We start from the raw sequence: 19,252 nt of genomic DNA, 5'->3' as shown, positions 1-19,252 counted from the left end.
GACAGAAAAACAAATAAACACCTACATAGCTATCATTCTTTGGAGTAACAACCAGTCTAATGATGCTACATTAAAGTGCCTGTATCTTGAGGCCTGTTGATACTACTAAAATATTTTCTTAAATTAATTATTGCAAAAAAATGTAAAGCATAAACTATCAACCCTTGATCTGATTAATCTGAACACAAGATTCCTGTTCTTTAACTGGAATCACAGGCTTCATCTGCAAATACCAAGAAGAACAAGAACTCTTTCACTTCTACTCACTTCCACATCTGTGAATTAAGATGCTTCTCCAACATGAAGTCAAGTGCACATCGAATATGGTTCCACCGCTTGTCAAACACGTAATAACCTCTTCCAATTTGCCGACTACCAAATGTGCAAAACTGAAAAGACAGATTTTTATTGGGGTTTTCTACTTTCCGTAACAACTCTCTGAAGAACAACGCACTTGTTTATAAATAAATATTGCAAAATGAATACGCTTTTAGAAGTTTAAATGAAGGATAAAAAAAATATAAATTAGAATTTTTATTTCTATGGTATAACAAGTACTTTAAAATTTTCAACTTGATATATTTGGATCATTTTCTTATAATCTGATACTTCCATACTTACGACCAAAAGCAGCAGTCAAATTTGAATCCCTCTGACTAAACAGGTAAGGACAGTAGCGTGTGTTTACAAAAACATTATATGTATATATGTAACACCTACTTCTGAGGAGCTATCAACTATCTGCTCGTAGTTTTGTTTTTTTTTTTTTAAAAAAAGATAATTTGATATATAGGCTAGGCAACAAAACTTGTGCTTTTATTGAGACTGACTAGCTTTGGTCAAGATTTAAATAACAACAAATGACTCCTACCTTTACTGTGATGACTGGCACCTTGAGTAAAAAATGTGTATGTGTGTGGGAAGTGCAATAACAAAATCTCACCCAAAAGGCACTGTTTACGTGCCGTCATTCCATGACCACAGCCCTTCAGAGCCATTACCAATTTCACCTTCAGTATTTTGGCATTTTGATTTCTTTTGTATTGGGAAAGTGAGCTCCAAACAGATTTTTTTAGTACGTTTAACTTTGCAACTACAGTTAAACCTTCACTGCCTACTAGGCAAGAAAATATTTTTCTTAAAATCTAGGCAAAAAATTTTCACATATTCAGTAGAAAACCACCCTGAAAACTCCCAAGTAATTTGTTTACAAGTTCAGAGCCAGCGAAAGACCAAGGTTAACTTTTACTTAGAACGTACAGCGGCTGGTTGAGGATGATGACCTGAATAATGACAATCCAGTTTTTCAACAGGCTCTTCTTTTTCATCACATTCTCCCTCATCACTGGATAACCGAGATGCTGGCTCAGCTGCAGGCAAGGGAGGGTGCGGGGACTCGTGGACAGAAGGAGACTCGCTGGGGGCATTTCCACTGTGCTGGGCTGGACAGCCTGGAGGCCTGGGCAAGGCAAGCATAAAGGTGTTATTGAACTAAGTCTAGTTAAAAATTCCAGGCTTAAGTGCTTACTATTACTAACAGAAAGAAATCTACATTAACAGATTTCTAATATTTTCCATAGTCTCATAAGACATCTAGCGAGAGGAAGGACAGGATGGTGCCCCTGGGAAAGAAGCATTGCCCAATCGTTGCTGAACCATTTTCACTGACGCAAGTCAGATTTTATTATTTCAAACATCAAGCCCTCCTCGCTAAGAGTTACAGCTCAGCACGTTAATTGCTAATTGCAGGCAGTCACCAGGCCTAGAGCAAAAATACTGCCCCGTCCAACAGGTGCATATTGCTCTTCCAAAATCCACCTGATGAAGCTATCAGTATTAATTCCATACCATTGGATCCGCAGGTTTTCCTTACCTTGGAAGACTGGGGGGGTGAGGTTTGGGTTTATTAGGTAATAAAGGCTTTGATTCTGTAAGAGTAACTCCATGAGAATTTTGGTGCAGCTCCTGGGAAGTTTTAGTAGGTGAGGGATGTGGTTCCCTGAGAGGGGGCATCTGCTGATGATGATCCGAATGTCGAAGAAGTTCCTTTTCCCTGGTTTTGCTTTTGTGCTCGGCTAATAACACATCAAATCGTTTTCTTCGACCCTGTACAGCCCTCCGCTGGGTTAAGGAATGTGTCTGCAAAACCACGAATAAATCATTAATCCCAGGCTATTAGATTTGTGGAAATCAAACACTCAAAACACGTGTCTGGAGCTCAAAAACAGAGAAAATCATCACACTCATGGTTTAGTAAACAAACGGAAGAATGACTTAGAAAACAAACTTTGAAATCGCTTGGTGGTTGACTATATCTCTGTCTGATACAAAATAACAAAAATCAGCAATTAAGCAAAAGGCTTCTTTTGAATTTCTTTTCAAAAAAGAAACTGCCAAAGTTCTTACAAGGTTAAGACTAGAACTGCAAATCTTTTTTACATTGGTATTTCAATTGCCAACTAGTGCACAACCAAAAATACGAAATATTTACTTTCATTTATGAAAATATTTAACGCAACAATGTTTAAAATCAGACTTCTAATGGGAGACACGAAAAATATTTATAAAAATACTTTGGTTCCTTCTATATACTATAGAAGGAACCTATTTTCCTATTCTTGATCTATTTTTCTACTCCTGGAAAATGAATGTAATCAAATAGGTATTAAGGAATGCAAAAAAAATACAGCAGAATCCACAGTCAGACAGAACCCAAAAGTCCTTTTGAGTATCCTGAATGCTACACAGAGCAAAATGTATACGTATATATACACGGCACAAATTCCAGGTAAAGTGAAATAGATAGAAATTATTTTTCTGAATTGTTAAAGTCACATACTTTTTTTTTCATATGGCAGAAAAGGTTTGACCAGGCTCATTTTAGTAGCTAAAAATTATTATTATGTAATTCAGACACAAATAGCAATTTCAAAAAATATTTTAGGAGTAGGTATAACATAAGGAATTGCTGAGGAATGTTTTTACTTTCTTTCTTATTTACACTTTTGATTTGCATAGTTCTCTTGTAAAATCTTGACGCTCTTCCCTCCTCTATTACCAAAACAATTGCCTCCCCCCTGTAATTCCAAAAGGGCAATGTGTCCAAGTTCAGCTCCTCTGGGTCGTTAGTACCAGCTTCATTTACCTTTGTTCCGTAGGTGGTTTATTTACCAGATGCTTCCCCTACTGACAGGTTAGCTGCTTTGCAGGAAAACAGCTAAATGGTACACAATTGCAGGGGATCTGGATTTTTCGTTCCTCGGGACTAAGCAATACCTCTCTGTCCCCCAAAATTTTTGAGCCGGGGGAAACGCTTCATCTGACTGAAGGTTTTTACGGCTTGTTTAATTTAGAGTGTGACTCTAATCCGTGGCTTTTTCAGAAGACTCATTTCTGAGTTGGCCAAATTTACACAAATACCTCCTAAGTATCTGCTTCAGATTCTGCTGGGGGGAAAGCAGGGGATGTGAAAGGGGAGGAGCTTTATTTATTGAAATCCTGCATAAGCAAATAATACTTTTAATGCTTATGAGGAATTTTAAAATTCATGATCTATGACCCAAAGGTTTTCCCTAAAAAGAACAACGCACCAGGCCCCTACTACCTACATGAGGAGTAACATCATCTGTCCCACGTCAACATCCACGTTTAAAAGGTTTATACAAAAATACAAATCTCCAGGTTACTTTAAGAAATATGTTTTTGAAAAAATAATTAACAACTTTGAAAACAATCCCTTCTTGGTTCTAGGCAACACGTTTTGAGAGGTACCATTTACAGTGGTAACTACTGCCAGCAAAAATTTGTAGTTTTCTGTTTTCTATCATATTCCTCAGGAAAATGAATTAAAACTTTACACGATCTTATTGTGATTAAGATATCCTACCTTGCATGTCAAAGACCTAGTACAAGGTTTCCTGGTTTCCACATCAATGACACCACAGTATATATCAGGATCAAATTCTCTCTCTGTCAAAGGCACACAGTATTGAAAAGTTATCAAAAGACATTTTGAAATACTAATGTTTATTTTCATTATAAAAATTAACTATTTTGGAAACCGTTTTCAAAAGTAACGCAGGCAAGCGTACAAATAAAAATGCACAATGAAATTGTACAAATAAAATTTTCTGCGCTCTCAGCAAGTTTGTGGTGTGCTGAAATACAGATCTTAAGTCTACCAACTGAATAGAGAAATTTACAGCCGCAAGGGACCCCAAAGGAGGAGCAGATCCTGCACGTTAGGATTAGAGGTCACCATCAATGCGAACTGTGACAAACAAATGGGGGTTTCTTTGTTGTTGCTTTTGGTGCTAAGACCTTTTCTACCATTCTACTAACACTCAAAGTTATTGTGTTTTAAAAGTGTAAAGAGCAGACTGGGTTTACATTTTTGAGTTTATGAGGTGCTAGCTGTTCTGTTTTCTATATATATTTGGACCTTCCATATAGTAAGAAGGAAAAGAAAAATCTTTAAAGATAGTAGAAGTGCGCAATTTTAAAACTAAGACTTGACAGGTCTTTGACGTTTGCATGGTTTCTGAAAGCCATAGCCCCATTTCAGGTTGTTTGCATCCTTTAAGAGTATGTCAAGTTATAGATCTAAATTCCAATACACAAAACGTACCTAATTACAAGTAACAGTGTTATAAAAGTGTTCAATTTACTTCTGAAACTTTTTTCTATATATTCTATATAGAAACACTACTAAGAGGAACACAGCAAATAATAATTAAAAACAATTACCTGACAATCTTTTATGTAAAAATTTCCTATTATTTGTATTTTCTTCAGGTTTCTTTTCCAAAAATGGAGGCACAGAGAGAAGACCTTTACCATTCAGTATCTGTCCAGGGGAAGGCAAGGGTGGCTTTGGTATTGAGGGACAATTAAGGCCAGTCTTTATTGAGGAACTCACAGTAGTAGAACAAGTTGGACCAACAGCAGCTTTCAGTTGGGCACCATCTATCTTTGGATGAATCTTTTCCACTTTGACAGATGGAGTCATACTATTATTTACGAAAAACAAAGGGGGGAAAATTGAAAATTATAGTAGTAAATTATCAGAAAATACTTAAAATATGTTATTACTCAACAATACGCTGATCTATGCACAATGCAAATAAACGTAGACCTTCCTCCTTTATTCCCAGTTTTCTTACTCGTATCTTTTTTATTTTCACATTTTTTACGATGTCCCTTCTGTCCTCTTTTCCCCATTTCCTTGTTAAGTATTTCAGGGAGTCATCAGGGACTTCAGAAACTGTTATTTGGATTTACGGATACAGCATACCACCAAAGCAACTGCAACGAGCCTGGTATGTCCAGTGAGAAATGTCCCGTTCTGTGACAGTAAATTATATTATCAGGTTTGCAATCTCCTGTGTGCAGGTCAAAAATCACCTGAACCAGAGCTAAAACTCCCTTATGATCAAAGTATGTTGATTAGATCAAAGAATTAAGAGCCCCTAGTACAATGACCTTTATCATAGTGATTTAAGATGCAGCTTTGCAAGAGTTCTTGTTCAACACAGTCCTGAGTATTATCTATAATCGTAGACTAGGCTGCTGGAAAAGATCGGGAGGAGTTTACAGTGAGTACCTCTTAGACGAAAAACCCTCTGAAACAAAAGGAAATTCTACTGATATAGCAGTGTCTACGCAAGTAATAACATTTAATTCTTTGTCAAAACGCATACTCACATTTTATCATGGGGAACTTTGCTATGCTGTACCGAATGCATTAACCTGTTGTTTCCGCTGATCTGCAGCTTGTCTTTGGGTGATTTCAACAACTTGGAATTTGATGATGGTGCACTAGTACCTCCACTGGATGAACGATTGCTCCCACTTCCACTGCTACCTTTGTTTTTTGAAGGGAAAGATGGAATGAGGGAAAATACTGAAGAGGAGGGAGGAGTCAAAGGCGGCTTGCTGGAGGAGCTGTGTCTTCTTTCTGAAAAGGAGGGAAAAAAGGCGTGTTTAAGCTCCCATACAGAAACAGTTCTTAAATGCTTCCATGTTGTCATTTACTCCATTAACATTTTTCCTTTATTGGCTTGGGAGGTCCCCTGCCACACACAGAGCATAGAGGATTCAAGTCTTGTTGTAATCCATGGGGCTCCAACTCATTGCTGGTCCCGAGCCGGTTACAGGAGTCTCTCTTAACTTTGGGAGCCACCAAAGCTTAGCTTTTAATAACGCTCCCCACTCTCTCTCCATCTTAAAGAACAAGAAAATGAGAATCAGACCTAGACCTCAGACACACAAAGCAGAGAGACCCCTATCCTCAGGCCAAGGAAGCTTAAATATCACATTTCCTCAAAGGCTATCAATTCTCTGTATGTCTCCTAAGGGTCAAAATTATATTGGAGCCAACATTTTAACTTTCACTTCATGACAACCTTTTGGTATGGTCTAATAGACCTTCAGTGCGGAAAGACCCTGAGAACAGCAGCTCAAGTATTGATCTACATTGGGTTTTGGGGTGTTGTAGCCTTTGTTTTGATTTTTTTTCTTCTTATTAATTCTGTAGGATTTCTATTTAGGAACAACACCAACAACTCCTCAAAAGGAGCAACAGATATTCTTCTACAAAAAAAAATAATAAATCTGACCATTTGAATTAGAAGTGATCAGGTTCCATCAATGAACGTGTTCGAAAAGGAACTATTTAATTAACATTAAACCATTAACATTAATGTATTGCTGGCACTGTTTCAGTTTAAATGGTATATATTATACAGGTGGTTCTTTGGAACAATGAATTCTCAGTCACAAAACACCTGACAGCTTCAGGGAGTACCCAGCTCTGCCTACACACGGACACGTTAATTGACCGCTTGCTTGACTGATACTTGGACACCTGTGATTCCTCGATGATCTGTGTTATCAACACCTGCTTAAGAGACATGTCTGGCAATCAACTATATGCAAACCACAGATCTAAGAGAGAACCAAGAATTAGCAGGGCTATCAGGGAGTGGAAAGGCACCTTCCCCCTCCACAGCGGTAACACCTCTTTCTCAGCCAAGTATTGTTAAAAGTGCCCAAATCCACCACCCATCAATCCCAGGATCAGCTTACAGATTTTGACTTAAGTATACTTAAATTGCCAAAGAAGCAGGCTACTCATGAACTTGCAACGACGACAGCCAAGAGTGAAAGTCAAGTCCAGTGCAACCTGTACGGAAATCTGTAACGCTCTGGAAAATGTAAATTCATACATCCGTGTCCTGCTTATATGATCCATTTCCCCCAAATCCCAAATACAGCAATCATACGCCACTCAGACGATGACCAACCAGGACTCCGTCGGTATCTGGAAGCCATGGAACACAACAGCACCAACTCCGCACCAATGTCCTTGGGTGCATCACCTGCTGCAGGACCGTAACAGAGCGCAAGAGCAATAGCTGGGGGAAAAAGTCAAGCTGCTCCAGCAGTGCAAGAGGAAGACAGAGGAATCTAACACCTGGCAAGCTAATTTCTTAATTTCTTAAGAGGTGGGGAAGCAGCATTTTAAATATGTTCATTATCTCGGGGGGGGGGGGGGAAATAAAATGAAAAAGCACAGAGCTTAGATGAGGAACCTCCAGTCAAGAAACGATCTTGGAGACTGAACCGAGTGATGTGTTTTTCTCTGTTTAACTGCAGAATGGATGCAAACTACCCAACGAACCTCCTGCAAATGAGTCATCACTTCTTAATTAGTATTTACCAAAAAGCTCTGAGAGGTTAGGTGAAATGCTCAACAGAAGTACGTAACAAACGCTGCAACTGATCACCTGTCTCAAGAAACAACTGCTTTAAAATGATAGTATGTAGAAGAACTAGTTATCGGTGATGTTCAAAACCACCTACTCAGTTCTCCAGATGCCACTGAAGAGTTTGTAAGTGAAGTATGTTTGCACATTTATGTTCTAGTAAATGGCTGTGCTTCTAATATGCCATACCACTTATTGCCAAACAGCTTTTTATAGCAACGGCAAGAATCCCTGAGCACCTCTGATAAGTTACTATTTGAGAGCCATTAGTTCAGCGATGCTACACCCTGTGAGATTACTCTGCGAGATAATGAGAGAAATTGCTCAATACCCTTCCACCTTCCGTATATTTAGAAAATTCAAAGTCCAAGTTCTTATCGCAGTTACGAATAATCTCTAATAATCCAGTGGATGACTAATGCAATCTTTGGGAGTTTGTTTTGATATTTTCTTTTGAAGGAAAAGAGGGTGTTACTTCCCTGGAGAAAAAACCTGGCAGGTGAGAAGAGAAAGGGACTAGAATAAGACTGAGTACCTCCTTGCATCCCATCATTAGGAATAAACTAGACAAAATATTAATCTGAGCTATTAATCCAAATGATATGAACACTTCTTTTCGAGCAATTTTAACTGGTACTCTTCTGGTACTAAACTGAGATGTGACTAACTACTATTTGCATGAATGTCTCACAGCACCAGTGAGTTAATATAAAAAGAAACTGTTTTAAGCTGCTGATAATCAAAAAATTTGACCTAAGAGAACTCTGGCTAATGGCTGATCACACACCAAGATTACTGTCTACCTGTGAGAGACAATTTCCATTCTACAGACAGACGGATGATTAGGAACACACAAAGCCAAATAAGCTTTTTCTGTACTTTTGGGACAATTTCTGAAAGAGATATTATAATAATTTAAGTCTGTGAAACCTTCACTCGCTCGTCCTGTATGTAGCCACGACTTGTGTAGCTTATCAACAAAATGAGAAGACTTTTCAGCTAATTTTTCATAAACTGCCTGGACCTCGTTTCATGTTGACTTACGTACAAGTAGAGGTAGGGCTGCTACTAGGATTTGCTTATATTTGATGTTTCAATCTTTTCAGAAAATTCATGGTTTTAAGTGAAATCTGCTTAGGGTCTGTTTTGTAAACCATCTGAAGGCTACCGATGTCTCCTTTTATTGGGGAAAGCTAATATTATTTTTGAAACCAGATGTGTGTCAAGCATGGCACACTTGCTCTACTGAATGTATTTATTGACAGACTGACACAGGCTTTTAATGGAAAAATTACTACACAAACTGTCACCGAATAATCAAGACCACCATGCTTATTATGCTAGGCATATTATAATGATAAATTCTACTAATCATCTGCCAATCTAATATGGTTCCCATTTGCCATTAACTCTGACTCAGCCTGAAAACATTTTAAAATATAATTATCTCCAGGTGTTCAGTTTTCAAATTTTAAAAGTTAGCACTCACGTCCCTTCCCTTCACATAACTCTTGAAAGAAAAAACATTTTTTTTTTATGTCATGATTGCTTTTACAACACATCAAAGTGGTATTTCAAATACTGCACCTGTGTGACACGGTTCTAAACTCTAAAATTTGGGGGGGAGGATTTTATTTCTTTTTTTTTTTTTAGTTTTTGTTGTTGTTGTTTATTCTTCATTTTTGTTTTTTTTTAAACATCAGAAAGATGCAAGTTTTGACTTTGGACAAAGAATCAGAAAGTCTTCCTTGATGCCACAGCACTGGGCAGAATCTGACCTAAAATGAAAGCTGCATTCAACACTAAACCTGAACAAATAAACTCCTCCCTAAATATCTTTGTATTTATATAACGTCTTTGTGACCCTAAGGAGAAGGGCTGCACAGAGCACTAGAAAGCTGTGAAAAGAGATGGCAATCCCAGCTCAGTGACCGAGATATCTGTTAACTATCAGTTTGGAAAAATACAGCGATAGTTCGTGCACTACTGGACTTACGGTTGAGCAAGAATTATATACGCAGACTGCCAAAGCACACAGAGCTTCCTGATAAAAGGGATATTGAGAATTTAAATCTCTTCAGGAGCTTTAAAAAAAAATAAAAAATTAACCAGCTTCACTTGGCCCTTAGTCTGGCTGCCAATCTTCTTGTGTTTAAAAAAAAAAAAAAAAAATCTTATTTTCCATTGTATTTTTCCCTCTAAACATGGACTGATTTCTGACAAAACACAAAAAACGTAACCTGGAAGGGGAAGAAAAAAAGGGGAAAGAAAAAAAGAAAGCTTCTCACCATGTTTGGCTACTACTTATTCTTCCATCAGTGAGTAAACACTTGGACTTACTGTGCTTTATAACCTTATTTCTGTATTAGAATAAAAGAAGATATCCTTTTATAGAGAAAAATATTCTGGTTTTCATAAAATGCTACTTTCTTTGCTGTATGCTTAACAACAACAACAAAAATATGTTAAGAGTAAAAATAGTCTTAAAATTTTTCAAAGTGTTCCTCACAGGTCTACACTTAGTTCCCAAAATCTAGGAAGCATTTTGTGCTGTTCGTTCTCTCTGGGCATCAATTAATAGCTTTGGGCAGCAAATACAAGATGTACAGATCAAATTTCATAAACTCCTTTTTTTTTTTTCTTTTTTTTTTTTTTAATGCTGGCTTCTTACGTAAGTACTGGGCAAAAAGTCAAAGTGACCTGTGTCAGTGGGAGCAGAGCCGTCATTAAAAGTGAAGCACACCCATTTGAGCACACACAAGTTTAGTTCAGTGAAACACGTTGCAGCTTCAGTTAATATTCAGAAAAACAGTTTTTAAGACAGGTTAGCCTGGGGGTAAGAGCATCACTCAGACTGCAGAATTAAATCTGTATATTGAAACACAGCACGAAGACAACTTTATGTTTCAGTAATTATTATTTCACATATCTGTCTCACCTAAAGTATAAGCATGATAAAAGTGCAACTTAAAACAAACTTATCTTTTTTTTCCCCCCATCATACACAGCTACTGTTTGGCTTGTCGTTTGAGAAATTATTTACTAGAGCTATATTAGAACAAACATCTTTTACCTGAGGATAAAATTTATTTTCTCTCAGTGTGACTGTTACATTTCTAGAGTAATTGCGGAGAGCTAATTTACTTGATCTTCTAATTTCTCCAGACGGATGAGATCCGTGGCGTGACAGGAGCACAGACTGTGACACTGCCCTGGCAGGGCACCTCACCCTGACTATAGATATTACGGCAGCAAGCAACTAAAATCCCTTTTGCGGCTCTAACGCAAATGCCTGTGTCGGGCTCTGTCACAGTGAGGTCAGAGGGATGGTGGATCAGAGAAAAAAGAAAGAAGTTAGATCCATGAGGATTTTGCAGGGGAAACTCGGGAGCTAAAGCAATTACGGGCATAGCAGGCAAATTACTCCTCCTTCGCTGCCATCCTGGCAGGGTGCAGCTGCTTGGGAGCAACCGCCTGTGCAGGATCTTCATCTGCTGCTCACTCACTTATTGCTGCTTCATTATCCTGCTCTAATCACCGGGCCTAGATACCAAGGATTCTGCCTTAATCTTCCACTGATGTCCTTTTAATCATCCCATCAGTTCTGCTTGCACTGTAAGTCAGGATGAGGTCGCTCCATCTTCCGTTGTCTGGTGTTTAAGTTTACACCCTTAGCTGAGCAGGCAGCATCTAAGCAAAGTTATACTTTTCACTCCAGCAAGAAAGTTATAGAAAAGAACATTTCTGGAGTCCAAGCTACGAGTATGACAGACTGCCAAGGCTTGATTGGCACCAGCACAATCTGCCATGTCTCGAGCGAGAATTCTTCTTACTATTTCATAAAAAACCACTGCTTCGCGACTGGCAGCTGATATTATGGTTTATCACTCAGTGTTAGCAAAACCACTAAGAGAATCTGACTGATAGTCACATATGCTTACGGCACTCCATTCACAGAGAAATAACACTTTAGCAGAAGAGAAAGGGAGGAAAAAAAAGGAAGTATATAATTTATATTGCAGGATACCGAATGCAGGACAGGGTGGCACATACATTGCTTTATGTATTTACATCACTTACCACAATGGTCTTCCTTATCTTGACCAGAGGAGTTCCTCAATATTATAAATAAGTAGTAATAGGTATAAACTAATTACCTAAGGAATAGGTTTTATATAATATCTGTTATACAGGCTATGGCCAAGTTGGCAATACTGATGCAACTTTATGCCCTGCACTCCCTCACTTCAAAAGTATTCAGCACAATTGCAGTACAGACTGTTGTTATCGGTGTAGATACCATCATCTAAGGATGCAGTTAAGCTACAATGATAGAATGTGTTTCTTCTCAAAAATCTATAAAAATGCAATACTTAGCCAATTTTGAAGAGCGTATTTTAAAACCCAAAGGTGACCTCCAGAACTTGAGACGTTAACAGGTTTGCTTTGCCTAGCAGAGATTTAAAAGATGCTGGTTTATGTTTTTACGTTACATCGTCACCACGTACATGCTACAGCATTGTTCAAAGACAGTCTTACATTCACATTGAGACGGTTAATACACAAGAAGATAAAATAACCTTCTTAGGGGCAAAAGATAGAACTGAAGTCACACAGTGCAGAGCAAAGCATAATCGCAGAGATCGATGATTTTTAAAATTCCCTTGAAAATGCTCTTTCACATGAAAGTAATTTGTGGGGGCTTCAGCTTGGTAAGCGCCATGCAACGTTTACGCTCTCCCACAAAAGAAAATTATCTTCCTCTCAGAAAATCCTTTGTTGAAGCCAACAGACAAATAAAGCAAATACATCAAGACCGTTCTAATTGCTGACGAGGTACGCTCCAAAATTATTTGTTAGTTCCTAGAACATTTTTACCTCTCAAATGAGGGCTGTGCCACCACTAGGCTTTACGCGTCATCTCGTTTCTGCATCTTTGTTAAACAGCAGCGTTGGTGTGTGCACTCCCAGCACTCCTCGGGACGAAGGTCCCACTGTTCCAAGTACAAATTCCTGCACCATTCCCTTCTCAATCACCTTCAAAACACACACTACAAGTTTCCCTAAAAAGCATATAAAATCTGGCTATGCTTTCAACTGGGGTGCACTGATTTATTACAAAACCGCATAATTATAGAGAACAATTTTTTTCTTAAGATATGCTTTGGTTACAAACGCTCAGTTCAGAGCCCAAAGCTCTCATACACAGAAATATTTGGGTTTCAGTGTATCACTCCAGTTCCGAAATCCCTTCACAGTAATTCACACCAATTTAAGACAAGTAAATAAAACATATCCGGATGTTTCTGATGGTCCAGCACATTTCACTAATCTTCCTCCTGAAATCCGAACTTCAACGCAACCAAAAGCCACTGATGGTTTTGAATGATGTATTTTTACTTTAACTAAAAGTTTCATGTAACCTACTTCCTGCGAGTCCTGAAGTCCTAGACTGGCAGATTTTAGCTCAACTTTCACTTTGGTTTGTTTTTAAAAGCAGGTTTACCAGAGCAATTCACAGGAAACGCGAGCAAAGTTGGGAACTGGAAAACATCCTCTGAGAAGTATTCCTGGCTCTCGTCTCCCCCAGCCTCACCGCGCCACTTCGACCCCGCTGAAGTTTCCCAACATTTCAATTTGAACATTTGCAACTTATTTACTCAACTCCCAAGAGGTGTTATGATGGTTAGTCAACCACATCCCTTTGAACAGGAACAGAATGCAAACATTAGCTATTATTATTATTTTGCTCATTTCATTACAGTAGTTAAGGAGAAGCACTGGCTACTTTTAAGACTGTAAAACCAATTACTTGACTTCCGATTTCTAAATACGTACATTTATAATTTTTCGCGAGATTTACTTTAGAGAACCAAAATCCACTCACAAGTGATCACTGTGCAACATACGTTAGATAAAGGAGCGTGAAATTCTGCGTAACCAGGTTCACAGTTTTGTTTCCACTATTGAAGAAAATATAGGGAGGAGTGAAAAGCAGGGAATTTTCACTAATAAAATTCTTAATGCCAGCTTCAGTACTTTAAAATCATATTTCAAAAAGGAGATGATCCTGTAACTATGATTTAGGGTATTTAAATTACGCTTTTCAAAGAGTACAACTACAGCGCAGCCAGGATGGTGGTGTAATTCTCTAATGGCACCAGAGTAACGGGGCAGGAACAGCCACCTCCACTACAGTTCCCTGCTGCAAAACGGCCCCGGACCCCGCACAGCTCCCCTGCCCCGATGAGATTAACACCACAGAAAGGAGGGCGAGCAGCAGATTGCAAACACAGTTATTAAGAACCTAGCAAAATAAAATGTATTTAAATAAATAACCTTCAAGTACATCCCTTTCTCTAGCACCACCTCTCCACAACTCTCTGTATACTACTAAAGCTAGTTTTTCAATTTTTCCATATTTGTTACTAATCCTTTCAAAACCCCTTGTATTCAGCGCACGAGTAGTTCTGTAATCAATTTCCACAGGATTTAAGATTCCTCTTTAAAACACACCGGGTTCGCCCCCACGAGATGGAAAACAGCCTTTGAAGCACAAACCAATCCATACTGTCACCCCAAGCCTGCAGACAGACAGGGGTTTTGCTGTGTCGCGCAGTGGCAAACTGGATTTAGGGACGCTCCCACCACGTTTGTTTCAGCTGTTCGGAGCCTCCTGGAGACCAGTAAAACCCTCAAGAGCAATGTCGGAAAACTAACAGAGGCAGGACATTAAATTATTTACAGAGCAGAACCAGAAGCAAAATGGAGCCAGGGAGACTGGCTGTTGGGAGGTCTCCTTTGTCACCCAGAGGAGGATGTTGTCCCCATCTTTCTCCATCCCCCTCTTCGCTCAGGTAAACCCAAAAGCGAGGGCTTTAACATCTCAAAAAGACTCTGGCATAATATGCAAGACCAAACTTCTGGAACGCTTTCCCGAGCGACTTCCAAGAGGTAGAGGAAAGGACGGATTTCTCGCCAGGGAACCGGCCCTGGACCTTTGGGTCTGTAGCCGTCTTGTAAATCTGTCAAGCGCTGGAATATAAATTGTAAAGTTATTACAGAAGGACAGTAGAGTGTCTTAGATGGTAATCGGGCCATGAAGAGATTATAATGTCCACATCATGAGCACTAATCTCTGTGTAGCCTGTTGACGACATGACAATACCTGCACTGTCTGATTAAAAAGCAAGTATTGACTAAATCCTTTTTTGCTATTAAAAAAATTTGTAATTTGGAAAACAACTTTGGAGAAGGCTCAGTGACAATAAACAAAAATATCAAACAAAGGAAACCAGCACAGATCAGCATCGTATGAAGATACAGCATGGGTCAGCTTCCTCAAAAACACAGCTGGAAAACTGGTGTCCCATATACACTTACTCTGAATGACACTAAAGAAAAGCTTCCGTTTTTCAAAACGAGCATACAGCAAATTAAAAATAAAATAATTAAAAAAACATTATTCCAAACTTTTAATAAAAAGTTGAATAAATAGAAGTTTAATAAAGAATTGTGTGTTGAAACCATGGGAATAAAGAATTAAGGGAAGGGCCACCACCTAATTTCTGACTATTTTTTTTCCTCTCTCTTTTTTTCCTCCTTTCTACCCAGAAATCATGTTTACACCTTTAACACCATGTACTTCCCCTTCAGCATCACCAAGACTCCTTACAAGGCCTTATCACATAGTATCATAATATTGTGTAACGTATTCAGATGAGTTCACATATCCAAATGTCTGTCTAGCTTTCATCTTGCTAACGCTTCTATTCAAAGCCATAATCAGGAATTTTAATGTTTTCCCCTGTAGCTATTTCTTTACATGTAGCAAACTTCAATCATCATATGTTGACTTTCAGACTCTGCTCCGCTACAAAAAATTATGCTGAGATTGAAAACTTGCTTAAAAGCTGTTAATGAACCAAAATACAAAGCGGGTTATGGGCTAACTGATAAAATTTCTGCAGAGGGGTGTAAAAAAGAAAAAAAAATAAATCTTGAAATGGAAAGCTCTCCATATGAAAGAGATCAAGAAGAGAGAATTGACTTTGTTTTGAGCAGGAGAATAAGAGGAAATATCACAGGATATACAAAAATAGTAGTGTCGGCTAAGTAAATCACATTCTTTGATTTTGTCATTAAGAAACGACAGGATAAAAAGACAATGAGCACAAATATTTTTCTTACGTACTGTGTGACTAATGAGTGACATCCACTGCCACCCGAATGAAAGCTTTGTAAGATTAAAAAAAAAAAAAAAAAAAAAAAAAAAGAGATAAGCAGGTACATGGGTACTTATAAGTAGCCACACGCCAACTACAAGAGCCCCTCCTCTCCCCCGAGGTGTCACTGCTCACGGCAGCAGGAGGAAACGCTGAGTGACGGAGCAGGGAAGGACGCTCCTGTCGCTATCTCTGACGTTACCCGTCTCTCACCTCTGTTTCCGCACGTACGGCACCGACCGCGCGCACCCTGTGGATGTGACAAACGGGACAAAAGCGTTACCGAGCCTCTGTACCTATGGGCAGTGCCCCCGTGCAGGAAAATCTCGTGGGGGAAATGAGAACGGAGTGAGGGATCCAGGCCAGGCTCCTTTCTGTCCACGTCTTTAAACACAAGAAATGTTGAACTTTTTCAGGATGGAAAATGAAGATGGGAAGCAAACCTGGGGTAGGGCGAATTGCAGTATTTTTAAAGGATGTTTCAGGAGTCGAGTAACTTCCCAAAATTTGAAATATCTTGGAACATAAGTACTCAATCTGTAACATCAATGGATAACAGAGAATAAATATTTTGGTTTCCTGTTTTAACTCAGGTCCTTACGTTATTTTACACTGATTTAATGTTTTTAGGCATTAGTCATTTTTTCAATTATAAAAAAGGATCATAACGGCTTATTTCATTAACACTGGTCAATCACAATTGGCATGAAACAACTGTTTTCATGTTTAAAAACACTGACCAAGTTAACTATACACTAATTAAAATTTTACAGCAGCATTAGCACAGCAAAGTCTCACAGAAATCACTAATACAGTCAAACGAGGGCAAGAACCCACTGTGCTTGCACAATAATGTCTTTCAAATTAAATAAACCAGCCTTTTCACATTACACTTTGAAAGACCCAAGCAATGCTGTAATTAGGATGTGCTAACTAAAATGTTTGTGCAAGTTTAACCTCTTAAATAAAAACACAACTGCACTTGACACATCCAGGCTGCGCCTGCGTTTCCCGTTTCCTCCAAAACGGAGCTGTAATGGCACAGACCATCCTGCCCACGGCCAGCCATCCACAGACCCGTAACAAGGAATGTATTTGCCCTCTGATTTATAAATTACACGGATGAGCGCACTCAGGAAAACAAGCTAAAACGAACACGGTCTTAATAGTTTCTTTCTTTAATTAGCTCTTTGATTAACAGTCGCTAATCCACCCAGAGGCCTGAGAGGATTGCAATCGGCTGTCTATGTTTTTATTGCTGTTTTCTCCCTTTCTCCACTTTATCTGCCAGAGCCGTGGCTTCGGAGCGCTTTTTGAGGATTTCAAGTTCCTGCGGACTGTGTCTGGAGCGGGGCCAGGCAGCGCGGGTGACATTTCAGCAGGGCTCATGCCGGCCGCTTGCAGCACATAATCCCTCGCTGCGAGATGATCCACGGCGCTCGCCGAACTCTGCCGAGGCCTTGTGACACCCGTGGGCAACGCCACCATCCACGCCAGGCCATCTGGCCACCGGTGCTGGGGTCCGGCAAGCATCAGGCACCCTGCGTCAAACAGCTGCCCCCGGCTTCTGGCCAGCCTCAGCTTGCCCTACAAGCCTGCTGCCAACCACGGGCACTGGGGCCACCGAGGTGGCATCAGCACCGGTCAGATACGGCCATGGCAGGACACCACGTGCATGAAGGCTAATCCCCTCTGTGATTCCCCCGGTGAGCTGCCAGGCCCGTGCTGGCAGCACTGGGATGGTTCCTCCAGCGGACGGTTCCTCCACGTTGGGACGGTTCCCCTGCGGCTGCATCACCCAACCTGGGGACATCCAGCATCCCCAGAGCTGCAGCTCCCAGGGATGTTGGTGGCCAGGGGGGACACGGCCCCTCCCGCCCCGGAGACACTCCTGTATTTACACATTCACTCTGGTATTTACTGTCCTGATCTTCCAGATCATCCTTGACATCCTAAATTTCCAGGCTCTGAGGTGTGAACGTCATGGTCTGATTTCCACCCAAAGTCAGCACATGGATACGGAAATCTAATTTTTACCTAATTACTAATTTATGGACCACTTCCTAAGTAATCACTTGTAAAAATTACAGTGTATCTGCTGACAAAAAAAAAAGAGTAAGAAGAAACAGCTTGCTATTGGTTTAAATTACCATAATCAAAATTGAAATTTCTGGTCTTTCCTCCATTATTGAATTACACCCAAAATCGTTTTTAAAACCAAGCCAGACACTTTTTTCAATAAAAAGTTTGCCAAGAGGAAAGGCAGTTAGCTTGTACAAACGCCTTTGTGTACTAGTATCAGTGTGTTAGCATATTACTCTCTTTTCATTACGAAGGGTCAAGCGCAAGCAGGGAGCACCATTTCAGCAGACTGGGTTTTGTTTGGGTTGGTTTTTTTTCCTTTTTTTTAAAGGAACATACAGAAACCTGGAGACCACTGCTCCCATTAACGAGCTTAGAAATGAATACCAAATCTTAAGCTACAAATACTAAATACGACCTTTCCCATGTCTACGCACTCAGAATACGAGGCAGCAACTGGTTCCTCTTTTGCTCTGAATTTCGAGAGAAGTTGACAGCTCATGTCACCTACCCATTAATTGTTAAGGACAACTCAGGAACACAAAGACATTTCCTTGGATTAAGCTGGTTTTAAAAGACATCTCCTTCCATTGCTAAAATTAGTACCAGAGGCATGTGTGTTTTTGGAGGATTTGTTTTTATTGTATACTCTTTTACTTGACACCCATAATTAAAACTGGGTAAGTCTCCAACAGATTTTAGTGGTTCAGAAAATTCTTTACTTTAAAACTACCTCGTGGGGAACCAGCATCGATGCGTTTGTTTTCTTACCAACTATATTTTGCCCTTCCTTAGTCTTTGATTTGGTCTAGTCTTATTTTAGGACCAAAAGGGCGAGTAACTTTTTTTTGGGGTTTTTTTTTTTTTTTTTTTTTTGCTTTTTCCACAAATAAACCGACCAAGATCAGGCAATTTAATTCCCATGTGGAACAATACAGAAAAGCTGTCTTCCTTCTGAGTGAGAACAAAGAGCCCCATCGCTAAGAAACCCCAGCAGCTGGGCGTCAAGGCAGGAGCTGGAATGGAAAGGAGAGGCATGACGGAACATTCTCCCGGGGAGAAAACGGCAACGGCCCACAGGAAGGCACACAATGGCCGAGAGAGAACGCCACAAGATTTTATGCTTCCTTATGCTATAGCAGCAGCATAGATGCCATCCCTCTCAATCTGTGCATTTGT

The 19,252-nt window shown here is 39.6% G+C and overlaps 1 protein-coding gene across 11 annotated transcripts in view; it reads right to left on the bottom strand.

Moving 5' to 3' along the window:
- ATXN7 (ataxin 7) overlaps window positions 1-19,252 on the bottom strand; it is an 89,402-nt gene that overhangs the window by 6,442 nt on the left and 63,708 nt on the right. For 10 of the 11 annotated variants that reach the window (XR_012589383.1, XR_012589384.1, XR_012589385.1 and 7 more), the window contains 6 exons: window positions 5,704-5,956; window positions 4,747-5,009; window positions 3,887-3,969; window positions 1,874-2,139; window positions 1,261-1,459; window positions 268-389 (listed from right to left, as the gene is read on the bottom strand). Coding sequence is in view for 7 of the 11 variants with exons in the window: in XM_074603104.1 (XP_074459205.1) it covers window positions 268-389; window positions 1,261-1,459; window positions 1,874-2,139; window positions 3,887-3,969; window positions 4,747-5,009; window positions 5,704-5,956 (1,186 nt within the window). In the remaining 4 variants the exon portion in view is untranslated. Of the gene's footprint in view, window positions 1-267; window positions 390-1,260; window positions 1,460-1,873; window positions 2,140-3,886; window positions 3,970-4,746; window positions 5,010-5,703; window positions 5,957-16,287; window positions 16,529-19,252 lie in introns of all 11 variants that reach the window. The other variant, XM_074603107.1, reaches the window with a different exon arrangement.

This window comes from Larus michahellis, chromosome 10, assembly GCF_964199755.1.
Source record: "Larus michahellis chromosome 10, bLarMic1.1, whole genome shotgun sequence".
Lineage (NCBI taxonomy): Eukaryota > Metazoa > Chordata > Aves > Charadriiformes > Laridae > Larus > Larus michahellis.
The sequence above is the reverse complement of the archived record's forward strand: the minus strand, read 5'-3'. Positions and strand labels throughout refer to the sequence as shown.